General features: G+C 41.0%; 1 protein-coding gene across 1 annotated transcript in view; it reads left to right on the top strand.

Moving 5' to 3' along the window:
- Positions 1 to 12,566, top strand: part of SLC36A4 (solute carrier family 36 member 4) — a 227,033-nt gene that overhangs the window by 40,964 nt on the left and 173,503 nt on the right. Inside the window, exons 5-6 of the mRNA XM_075919368.2 lie at positions 474 to 569; positions 5,169 to 5,253. Coding sequence (XP_075775483.2) covers positions 474 to 569; positions 5,169 to 5,253 — 181 coding nt within the window. The remainder of the gene's footprint in view (positions 1 to 473; positions 570 to 5,168; positions 5,254 to 12,566) is intronic.

Consider the following 12,566-nt stretch of genomic DNA (forward strand, 5'->3'; position numbering starts at 1 on the left):
CCTTCACTAAGGGTATGTTTGCATGAGTACCTGCTGCAAGTGGGGATGTAAAGCTCTAAAGTTTTAAAGTATGCTGTGCATTAACATACCGTCAACGTTACTGAGAACTTTTTGTTCACATCAGCTGGGTCTATGTGGACAGTTAGTTCACGGTGCGCTGGGCTCTGTAGGTTTACACCTCAGTTTGCTGTGCAGTAAGTACTCTTGTAGCTATGCCGTAAGAAGCCTGTACTTTAAAAACCTGACCCTGACCTGTTAATGGGGAGCAGAATCATGGCTTAGATGCTAAAAGTGAACAGGTACATGCTCTTTAGAAAGATTGACTTTAAGTATGGTGTCTGGCCTTCTAGATGTTGCAGAATTGCCATAACTGATTTTACAGATCCACAACATTTTCAAGCTATGGCAGAGTATATCTGATTTTAGTTCTTGACATTTTCTTCTAGTAACTTTTCTCCATTCTTTCATTTCAGGTTGAAAAAGACCTCATTAGGGTATAGTGACACAGTTAGTTATGCCATGGAAGCAGGACCCCTTAACAGCCTTCAAAAACGAGCTTCCTGGGGAAGGTAAGGTTGCTGCAGCATTTAATTTAATAATTGATATAATAAAAGGAATAGATAAACAGTGAAACATTAGGATTTTATCTTTCTACCGTAGTATTGCTTTCTATGGATTAGTAAAAACTTTATACTGTAATACATCTTGTGCGGAAGAGGTGCAAGTGTAATTCCCATAGTCCAAGACTTACTTTTAAAGTTCTGTGGGAGAAAGTTTACTTCAGATTCACCCTGTAAGCAAAAATTTGGTGTAACCACACTGCATTCTGCATTCACTATTAATGTAGTGAAACAATTTAAGATTTCAGTTCTGTTTTACCACAAGCATATTTCTCTATATTAGGTTGACTCTTAGCAAGTCTGTAGTAGGGGTGGGGAGACCCTTGAACAAGGGATGTGAACCACTAGTCGACTATCCGATAAACAAATGCTTATCGGACAGTCGACACACTAGTCAACTAGTCACTTCTCCTCTGCCTTGCTGCTTGTATCAGAAAGAGGCTGCAAGGAGTGGGGGAGGAAAGAAGAGAGGGTTCCTCAAAGCAGCAGTACCACGTGGAGCCCAGGGCCAGACCCTGGGCTCCATGCAGTGCTGACGCTTTGAAATGTCGCATGCAACCCGGGTCAGCTGGGAAGTCCCCAGCTGACCTGAGCTGCACGCGACATTTCAAAGTGGCAGTGCTGCGTGGAGCCTGGGATCCGCTGCTTTGAAACACTGCATGCAGCCTTGGGCCAGCAGGGAGTCCGCCGCTGACTCTGGGCACCATACAGTGCTGCTACTTTGAAAGGCTGCATGGAACCTGACGCTGGGCTCCACGTGGTGTTTTAACATGGCAGTGACATGTGGAGCCTTGGGTCAGCAGGGCACTCACAGTTCCCCACTGAACCCAGCTCCATGCAGCACTGCTGCTTTGAAACACCGTGGGGTGCAGTGGGATAGCGGGGGACTGCTTCAGTCCCGTGCTGGCGCTGTGCTCCCTCAGTGCTTTTTGCCTTTGAAGTGTAACATCAGCCCGGGGGCTGCTGCTACACTTCAAAGGCGGTGGCGCCCTTATTGACTAATTGAATAGTCGATGCAAATTTCATCAGCTATTCTATTAGACAGTTATTCTAAATTTAACATCCCTACCCTGAGACTTGGGGTACAGCCCCTGGTAGAGATGTAATAGTATGGTCAGTTAACTGATTAACTGATAAGCAAAAGCTTATAGGTTAATGCTATAGACTATGCACATTTATCTTCCCCCCCCCCCCCATCCCTTGCCAGTAAATTTTTTAGCAGGCTGGCCAGTAGCCCAGCTCAGTCCTGGCTTGTACTGGATCCTGGATGTACCCCTGCTGCAGCTCTGCATTTAAAGTGTATTAGGAGCCAGGTGGGCAGGCAGCCCATCTCATTTTTGGTTTGTACCGGGTTCAGGAGCTCAGACCCCTCCCCCTTGGACAGGGGCTGCTCGGGGACTATAGAATAGTCAACTAACCAATAAGAATTCGTGAGGTTAATTGGCTATTCAATTAATCAATATTTAACATCCCAAGCCCCTGGATCTGTGGTTCCCTACCCCTGCTGTAGTGCACACTTGAATGATTAGTTTATATCAGTGTTTCTCAAAGTGGTCCGCGGATCCACTCTGAGAAACCTGCTAACTGGCTGCTGTGGGTTGTTTATTTACTGGCTCCACAGACACAGAGCCTCGCAGCTCCCATTGGCTCCAGTTTGACGTTTTCAGCAAAGGGGAGCCACAGGAAGCTTGTGGCTTGGCTGCAAATGGTGAATTGGAATCAATGGGAACCGTAAAGCTTTGTGGCTGCAAAGCCGGTAAATAAACAAACTGCAGCGGCCAGTTAGGAGGTTTCTCAGAGTGAATCCGTGGACCACTTTGAGAAACACTGATTTATATCCATTCTGAAAGGGAGAAACCTATTCTTTGGCATATCTTTACTCAGCAGTTTGCATTTGGTGTACAATCTTTATTATATTTCACATTAATGAAACAAAAACGTTAATAGCTTTACTGTCACTGAATTTTTTTTACCTTTGAGAAACTCAGTGATTTTCCTTTGCCATCTGTAAAACAGTCATAGTGCAGCAGACTAATGAGCATAGTGGAATAGTGAGATCATGAAATCCAAAATCTTAGCGGTGTTAAATATAAATATTTGTTTTAATGAGCATAAATAAAGAATTTCTTCTTTCAACAAGGAAAATGTCTTTGCCCTACAATTTTGAAAGATGCAGCAATAGTGTGCACTGTGTTTTGGTTGCTGTATGAAACATTAATTTATTTTTTCAGATACTTTTAGTGGATATTCTATAGGAATGCAGTGGAATTCAATTATAGTGAAATTTGGTTTAAAGTGAAGGTAGTGAAAACGTCGTAACTCCTTTGGTGCACTATAATCTGTAAATTGTAAGTCTGTTTCTAGAGACATTCTGCTTCGGAAAATAATTTATCTAGAGAAAATTCTAGTGTATGTTTAACTTTATATGAGGAGTTCCATTGGAACTCATTCTCAGTGCACCAGAGCCTATAATGTATGTCTCCCAACAACAACATGAATCACAGTAAGAAAAATTCAATGAGATCGTTTTCAGAGAATTCTCATCTAACTGAAACATCAGAACTGATTCATATTGAACCAGTTGGTAAACATTGAGAATAACTGGCATCTTACATTGCTGGAGCTACTATAATTTAGATTAACTGGCATTTCATGTTCTCTGGTCATAGTAGTCTTAATATGGTGCTTTCCCTGCTAAAGGATTTACATGTACATTCACTGTAGATACATATATATTACATATTTTGAAGAGTTTCTGGATTTGTTTGTGCAAAATGAAGTCAAACTTCGCGATTATCTACAGATACTAAATTTTGCATAAACAATCCTGCCACGTAAATTAGCTGAATGCAGTATTTTTTACACTGGAATATGCTAGGTGAAAGGTTTAAATAGTTATTTTCTTCATCTGAAAAAAGTCATAGAATCATAGAATACTAGGACTGAAAGGGACCTCGAGAGGTCATCGAGTCCAGTCCCCTGCCCTCATGGCAGGACCAAACACTGTCTAGACCATCCCTGATAGACATTTATCTAACCTACTCTTAAATATCTCCAGAGATGGAGATTCCACAACCTCCCTGGACAATTTATTCCAGTGTTTGACCACCCTGACAGTCAGGAACTTTTTCCTAATGTCCAACCTAAACCTCCCTTGCTGCAGTTTAAGCCCATTGCTCCTTGTTCTATCCCCAGAGGCCAAGATGAACACGTTTTCTCCCTCCTCCTTATGACACCCTTTTAGATATCTGAAAACTGCTGTCATGTCCCCCCTCAATCTTCTCTTTTCTAAACTAAACAAACCTAATTCCTTCAGCCTTCCCTCATAGGTCATGTTGTCTAGACCTTTAATCATTCTCGTTGCTCTTCTCTGGACCCTCTCCAATTTCTCCACAACTTTCTTGAAATGCGGTGCCCAGAACTGAACACAATACTCTAATTGAGGCCTAACCAGTGCAGAGTAGAGCGGAAGAATGACTTCTTGTGTCTTGCTCACAACACTCCTGTTAATGCATCCCAGAATCATGTTTGCTTTCTTTGCAATGGCATCACACTGCTGACTCATGTTCAGCTTGTGGTCCATGATAACCCCTAGATCCCTTTCTGTCATACTCCTTCCCAGACAGTCACTTCCCATTCTGTATGTATGAAACTGATTGTTCCTTCCTAAGTGGAGCACTTTGCATTTCTTTTTATTAAACTTCATCCTATTTACCTCAGACCATTTCTCCAATTTGTCCAGGTCATTTTGAATTATGACCCTATCCTGCAGATTAGTCACAACCCCTCCTAGCTTGGTATCATCTGTGAACTTAATAAGTGTACATTTTATACCAATATCTAAATCGTTGATGAAGATATTGAACAGAGTCATGACTGTTATGCTTACAGTTTATAAAAATATTTGCTAACAAAATTAAAATCGAGTTGTATTTTCAACTTATTTTGCAAAGAAAATGTTTACTGTTCCAAATCACAAAATAATTCAAATTAGTTATGCGAAGAGTAAGGGAAGTTTTATGAGTTTCTAATTCAAATGTGCTATGTATGGTAATTATTCAATGAAATGAATAATATTTGATGTTGCAATCCTACAAATTTGAAACTTCTTTTACTTCCCTTTTGCAAGCAAATTAATAAACATTTCTATTGCATATATTTAATTTCTTGAATTTATGCGTGTAATCCACGCAAAATGACTTTGCATGGTCCATGATGGGCCTCACCTGCTTTATGTTAATATTCCTGCAATGTTGTTTTACAGAAATCTCTGTATTTGACTGTATAGTATGTAATTTTAAACCATCTATCTTTTATGCTAAGAAACTCATCACCTTCGCATCTACTGATGTAAACTAAAGACATTATTTGTCCCGTTTTGTTTGAAGAAGAACCTGCTTTGCAGTGCCGGAGAGTTTAACCTGGTGTTTTGAAACTATTGTTCCACATCCCTATAAAAAGGAGTATTAGATGTGTGTCATTTGAGATAGGTACAGTGTTTGAAAACACTTTTAATATAATAACTTCAGTGTATTTTTTCTCACCTAGGTGTATCGTTGATTTTTTTCTTGTGATTACACAACTAGGATTTTGCAGCGTTTATATTGTGTTCTTGGCAGAAAATGTGAAACAAGTGAGTAAAAGTGTTGGATGGAAATGATTTTTTGAAGTCTTTTTATTTATAGCTTTATTTCCTTTCTGTATCCACGTCATACTATTCATATAATGCCTGTAATGAGAATACATACGGTACATTCTAAACAGCAACATTATTTCGATATAATTAGCATTATTTTGAAATAACTTAGTCCGCGTCTACACAGCAGGCAGTTATTTCAAAATAATATTGAAATACTGTCAAGCTGGAGGATTTCTTATTCCAACTCCTGTAACCCTCATGTAGGAAGAGTAAGGGAAGTCAGAGAAAGAGTGCTCTATTTTGAAATAAGCTGCACAATTGGTGTAGCTCAGTTTGCGTAGCTTATTTTGAGTTAAGCCCTATTGTGTAGAGGTACCCATAGAGAGGGCTCTTGCTTTACCCCAAAGATACCCCACTGATTAACTCTTGTAAAAATCAATCTGCTTGCTTTGTCGGTTGAATTCAATCCTGTGCTTGTGTAACACAATATTACTGACATCCAGTTTTTCTTAAATTTCAGCAGTTAATTTCACAACTTAGCCATTGGACATAATTGTTTTAAACACTGCTAAATAGTATTGGAAAGATAAGGGAAGTTCTGTCAAATTTTACAGTATGATAATGGTTTCTTCATGCAAAAAGTCAGCAATGTATCATAAACTCTTAGGATTTGTGCTTCAAAATGTGTGTAAACTCTTATATAGTATATTAGAAGATTTATCTGGAGTTGTTTGGGTCCTTAACTCAATTAATTTAAAATGAAAATGTTCATACTTCATTTAAATCATTGTTCTGGGGTGGGGCTAGAGATGCGGGGTTCAGTATGCAGACTGTCCCACGGAGAGGGGACAACCCGAGCCCTTTCTCACTGTAGAAGATTGTGGCTAGATGAGAAGCACTTGTCCATGGCAGCTGCAGTTCCAGCGAGTACAGCTCTGGGAGGGGTGCATGTTACTCCCGGCTAGGGCAGGTCCAGGTTCATCTCCCCCCCGTGCTTCCTGGACAGAGTGAGGAATACAGCAAACTATACACTTTCTCCTCACTCTCTGACAAAGGAGGGGGGCTTCAGCCTCTCCGTCCCTAAAGAGTGCCTGGGGGCTGGAAGGCTTGGGGCTGGGGTTGTCTTGTATAGGCACAGCCTGCCTGGTGATTGTTTGTTTTCTGTATCGTTTTATGAGAAGCAATCTCATTCTAGGCACATACATTTTCCTGTCACAACCAACCCCTTTTGTTGCTTCAAGTTATGATAAGAGGAAGCTGTAGGCCGAATTTGGCAGTCCTAGTTCTTACTGTTTATGTTCTCGAACAACCAGCCAAATAGGCAACCAGACAGACTCACAGATAGACAAACTCTCTGCAATATATAGTAGATACCAGTGGTTCTGATGGTCTGCGAGCTCCTTTCATGTGGCTTGTGGATAGTTCCCTCTAAGGTGTGCACCTGCACATGAGAGAATGAAGGACTGCCTACCAAATTAAAGGTTGCAGGTGTGGCTCCACTAATTAGGTGCCTGGACCCTGGAGAAAGCACACATGTAAGGTGAGCTGGTGGCCTTGGGGAGAATAGGAAGTGGGATGAGGTGGGATAAAGAGGAGATAGGGGGTATATTGGGGGGAGAAGAGGATGTACGGTGAATTTGTGATGTTCAGGGCTGCAGAGGCCAAAGAAAGCAGTGACTTCCTAAATAAAAAATATATTCTTAAGGTTTGTTTTTATATAGTGTTTTTATCCAAAATGTTTACAATAGTTCACTAATGGCACAACTAGCATCTGGAAAGATCATTCTTCTTCGAGTGCTTGCTCATGTCCATTCTAATTAGGCGTGCGCACGCCGCGTGCACGGATTCTGGAGCTTTTTTTCCCTTAGCAGTATCCATAGGGCCAGCAGGGAGCCCCCTGGAGTGGCGCCGGTATACCGGTGCATATATACCCCTGCTGGCCCCTCCACTCCCTCAGTTCCTTCTTCCTGCCAGTGACGGTAGTTGGAGCATGTGCTTAGGGCTATTAGCCTATCCCATAGCAGTGGTATCTCTCTTTCATTGTAATATAGTAATAGAGATGTAGCCGTGTTAGTCTGGTCTTGCTGAAACAAAAGACAGGACTATGCAGCACTTTAAAGACTAACAAGATGGTTTATTAGGTGATGAGCTTTTGTGGGCCAGACCCACTTCCTCAGATCAAATTGTGAAGAAAATTGGCATGACCATATATACTTCTCAGATACTTCGCCAAAGAATTAATGCCCACAAATCAGACATCAGACAGTTTCTCAAAGAAAAAATAGTTTCTTGTCATTTCAACCAGACTGGGCATTGTCTCAAGGACTTAACTACATGTATCTTACTTCAAAGAGACTTTAACAATGGACTACAAAGGGAAACCTCAGAACTGTTATTCATGCTTAAATTTGACACTTTACGAATGGGCCTTAACAAAGATGCTAACTACCTTACCCATTACAAAGATAGCTTATCCATTTATCACCCCTAATATCATTAACTTATAGACACAAAGCTCCCCTCCTCTGTTCTAAAATCTGATTTGTCAATTTTATGTGTGTTCACTTTTTTTTATTGTATCCCTTTTGGTATATATGGTTATGCCAATTTTCTTCCACAATTTGATCTGAGGAAGTGGGTCTGGCCCACGAAAACTCATCACCTAATAAACCATCTAGTTAGTCTTTAAAGTGCTGCATAGTCCTGTCTTTTGTTTCATTGTAATATAGGGTACGTCTAGACTACATGCCTCTGGCTACAGAGGCATGTAGATTAGGCTACCAGGCATAGGAAAATGAAGCGGCGATTTAAATAATCGCCGCTTCATTTAAATTTACATGGCTGCCGCGCTGAGCCGATCAGCTGTTTGTCGGCTCAGCGCAGTAGTCTGGACGCGCGGGTGTTGACATCAAAGGCATTTGTCAACCACCCAGGTATGACTCCTGGGATGAGGTTTACCTGGGTGGTCGACAAATGCCTTTGATGTCGACACCCGCGCATCCAGACTACCGCGCTTAGCCGACGAACAGCTGATCTGCTCAGCGCGGCAGCCGTGTAAATTTAAATGAAGCGGCGATTATTTAAATCGCCGCTTCATTTTCCTATGCCTGGTAGCCTAATCTACATGCCTTTGGCAACAGAGGCATGTAGTCTAGATGTACCCATAGTTAGATTTAGTGTAAATACTGTTAAGTAGTTGTTAAGTAGTGTAAATAGTCACTGGGAAGTGCTCAGTGGGTCTCTCACCGTTAGAGGAGGGGATGCCAGGGCCCCAGGGCTTCAAGCCTATGGCTCCTCCTTGAAGCGTATGCCCTGTGGAGACCCGCAGAAAAAAATATTCTTAAGGTTTGTTTTTATATAGTGCTTTTATCCAAAATGTTTACAATAGTTCACTAATGGCACAACTAGCATCCGGAAAGGTCATTAAGTGGCCTGCTGAGACCCTCAGCAATTTAAGTGGTCTGTGAAAAAGAGTTTGAGAATGACTGACATATACTTTTTTTCCATATCCAGATCTTGGGTCCAACCTTGCTCTCAATATGTAGCAATTGTTATATATTATTGAGTTTGTAGTTATGTCCAAAATAGTGCTGGGAAGTTTCCAAATGCAGAGAAAGACACAGTTCCTGAGCTGAAGACTGTAGTTAACTATAGTTATGTACTTCATTTGAGTGCACACACACAGTAGTTTTTTTCTGAGATCTGAAGCAGTATGTGTCACATCTCTGAGGATGTGAAAAATTGATAGGCAATTGGAAAGGCGTTCTGTAAAGAACAGGTGAAGATGGACAACATTGTTTATGGTTAATGATACCTTCCAGTAAATGTCTGAAGCCTCCCTCCACACAAATATAAGGTATCACTTAATGACATGGGAATGGTTGATTTACACGTAGATTTTGAGACTGTTCTGCTTCAATGGTAACCAGCCTTGCTATAAGTGTATCACAGTACGTTGGGATCCTTGTAGGCACCAAAAGCTAAGTAAGGTTGAGCCACTTCAGTACTAGGAGGGAAGACTTCATTTAAATATGTGGGAACTACAGGCGATATTCAGCTGCTATGTATGCTTATGAACTGTTATCCAAAGAATCATTATCATTATCATTTTCATATCTCATCTTATAGATGAGACATAAAGCTATTCTGACTACATTACATTTCTACGCTATCCCCCAGTCTCTCCAAATGAATGGAGACATTAAACACTGGGCTTCTTGATAAATTCCAGCTTGGGTAATTACCCCAGAATCTCCCTCTAGTTTCAGAGATGATGTTCTTAATGTCCTAGCTTATACAATTCTTCAATACAAATGTATGTTTTGAAACTGCTATTGGTTATACTTAATTGGTGGCTGAAGTAGTCCGTAAGTATTCTACCTTTCTCTTAGGAGTGTTGTGAGGCTTATTTTATGTTTTGGAAAGTGCTCTGAGATACTCTGGTGTAAGATCTTTTTCTATAAAAGTGCAAAATATCTGCATCTGCAACTTATATAATCTATGATTTGGGCCTCTGAACCTGATACTCAGTACAGGTTGGATCTTTCTGGTCCAATACCATCAGGACCTGACTGGTCCCTGATCAGGGATTTTTCTGGAGTGGGGAGGTCATTTCTGGCCCTTTGCTGGGACCCCCTCCTTCCCTGCCCCTCCACGGGCTCCCTGGCTACCCCTGCAGCTGAGCCGAGCCACGCGCTGACTCCCATTCCCCTCCCTTGCAGCCTAGCTGGGTCTCACATTGCCACTTCTCCCCCACAGCACACTGGGACTCTCTGATCTTGGGTCTTGTTGTCAGACCAGAGAGTTCCAGTTTATAGAGGTGAAAACTGTAGTTGTGAGACCATATTATAAAAATATATTTTACCATTCTAATGCATAGTAATCTGTGTGCATCTCTGTTCCTTCTCTGGTTCCACCCTCTAAGTGTGAATTGTGATTGCATCTATCATAAAGTTAGTCCCAACAGTTACTATCAAATAGGTAAACAGACTCATTGCTGCCTACCAGTGACATCTTCCTATTTACTGACCTTATAAACCAATCAAGGCTAATGAGCTATGTCTTTTTCTATCACTTCTTAAGGACACAAACATTGGGTCTTGGTTTTTTACAGATTTCAGGCAGAGGGGCCTTTACCAGAAATACTTTGCTGCCCTCTCCCAGGAGTATAGTTTTGGGAACAGAACTAATAACAAATTAAGGCTAGGCAGCAGAAACAGTTACAAAGAAATATGAAATGTACTCATTAAATAAATCAAACTTGTAAAAAATGCAGAGGCATCACTTTTCAATTAATTTAATTTTAATTGCAGTTTTCCCTTCTTTCTAGAGCAGGGCTATCAATCATGTGGCCCAGGGTGCTACACGTGGTCCACAGCCTGTTTGTTTGTGGCCTGCGGTGCAGTTTGGGTTTACACAGGACAAGTGTAGCCTTGCCTTAATCTTTGTATTCGTGCCCTTCTGTGTGAAAGAAGCTATTTGCATATATATTTGCATGAATGTGCAACCACACTTACGTTGTGGCCCTTGATATGTGCTGTGAGTATCATTGTGGCCCCTGGGGCTTCCGAAGTTGAGTAGTCCTGTTTTAGAGTATGAAAAAGCTAAGAAGCTGTCTCCTTCACAGCCACAAAGATCTGTATTTCAGAACTGTGTCCTGTAGAGGGCACCAAATGACAAAAGTTGGTACTGCCTTAAATATAGTGCATTGATGCTCCCCAAAGCCAAGCTTTATGAAAAAGCACTTAAGTTGCTTAATTGCATATATCATCAACATCAGCATTAAAAGCCACAAAATAATTAGTTCTTTTCCAATTCTTGCACCCAATGCTATCACCTTGATTTCCTCTCTTCATGATCTCACCTGTGATACTGCTCCCACCAAACAAAGCATCAGTGTTGGCATGATTTGTTTAATCTGCTGTCCTGATCCCCCAGGGCACTCGCACAGCAACACCATGGGGAACCCTTGCAAAGCTGATATTTCCAAGCTTGGCGTCCCTAGTGCTGCTTTGTACTGGCCGGAGAGCTGAGGTTAAAGCACTAGGGAGCCACATGTCTGCGCATTGAGGTGCAAAGGCACTGAGATCTCATAAGAACTGCTCCTTTTGCCCAGATTATACCAGGGTTTCCCTGCTTAGTTGCTGCTGACCCATATCGGACTCTGCAGACCCTGCTCTCCTGTGGCTCTTTGGTCTAGCAACATCCTTGACCTTGCTGAAGCACGGATGTTGCTGGACCAGAGAGTCTCAGATTTGGGAGGTTCATCCTGTAATAGAAAAACTGCAGAGATCTGTTTTTTAGGAACTTCTTACTGAGGTTTGTCTGTATAAAGTGAAAATTGAGTGTCTGGATTTCTTTAAAAAATTCTTATGGTTTTAAGTGGGAAAAATAATCCTTGAAATAATTTGGCACAAAATTAATTTAAAACTGGAGGGTTTTAAAAAGGTTACAATTTTGACCCTGAAATGTCTCTATCTGCCAGCTATTTAATAGCAGGATGTATTTTGGAATGGCTAAAATATTTATACTCTGGGCAAGGTATGTTAGCATAGCAAGCATGTGCTCCTTCTGCTCAAATGCTGTGTGTTATGTTAAATATTTGTTAGCTGAGACTTTCAGAGGAACTGAAGGGAGTTACTTGCCCAAAACTCATTGGATTTCTTAAAATCCCATCTTATGGTCTTATGTATGGAGCATCTCTGGCTCTGTATGTGTTTGCAAGTGAAAGAGCAATTGCACAACTTTCTTCTATAAGTGAAAGATAGTTAAAGCTTTTACACAGTGGTCAGTATTTTTATTTTAAGTTTGCTATTGGTGAATGAGATTATGAGCAGAAAGCTGACTTCAGATGACTTTAGGGAAATGGGAGATTTACTAGCTGTCTCCCTACTGGCTAGCACAAAGATGCAATTGCAGGTATGTGAATTCACTGAAATTTGGAAATGTTAGTTTACACAATTTGTAGTGAGAGATGTTTGTAGGAAATTTAATTTTCATGTTCAGTTTTGCTTAACTCATTGCAATAGCTTCTCATGAACCCAGGCTCCATGCTTTTTCTGAGTCCCCTCATTTTCCACTGAGTTTACCAGGAGTAGAAGAGTGCTTAGTACTTTCTAGAGGATGCTCAATATCTTGCTGAATCATATCCGTTTGGGTGTTGGTAATGACTAGACAACTCTGTATTCAGTGTTTCTGGAAAATCCATTCCCTTCTGCTAAGCTGTCATATCAACTTTCTATTATCAAATCACTCTTTTTAGCTTTTATGCTTTCAATTAAAAGTATTTTTAAAAAGGTATTCTTGCC

The sequence above is a fragment of the Pelodiscus sinensis genome, chromosome 1 (genome assembly GCF_052426305.1).
Source record: "Pelodiscus sinensis isolate ZL-2025 chromosome 1, ASM5242630v1, whole genome shotgun sequence".
In the NCBI taxonomy this organism is placed as follows: Eukaryota; Metazoa; Chordata; order Testudines; family Trionychidae; genus Pelodiscus; species Pelodiscus sinensis.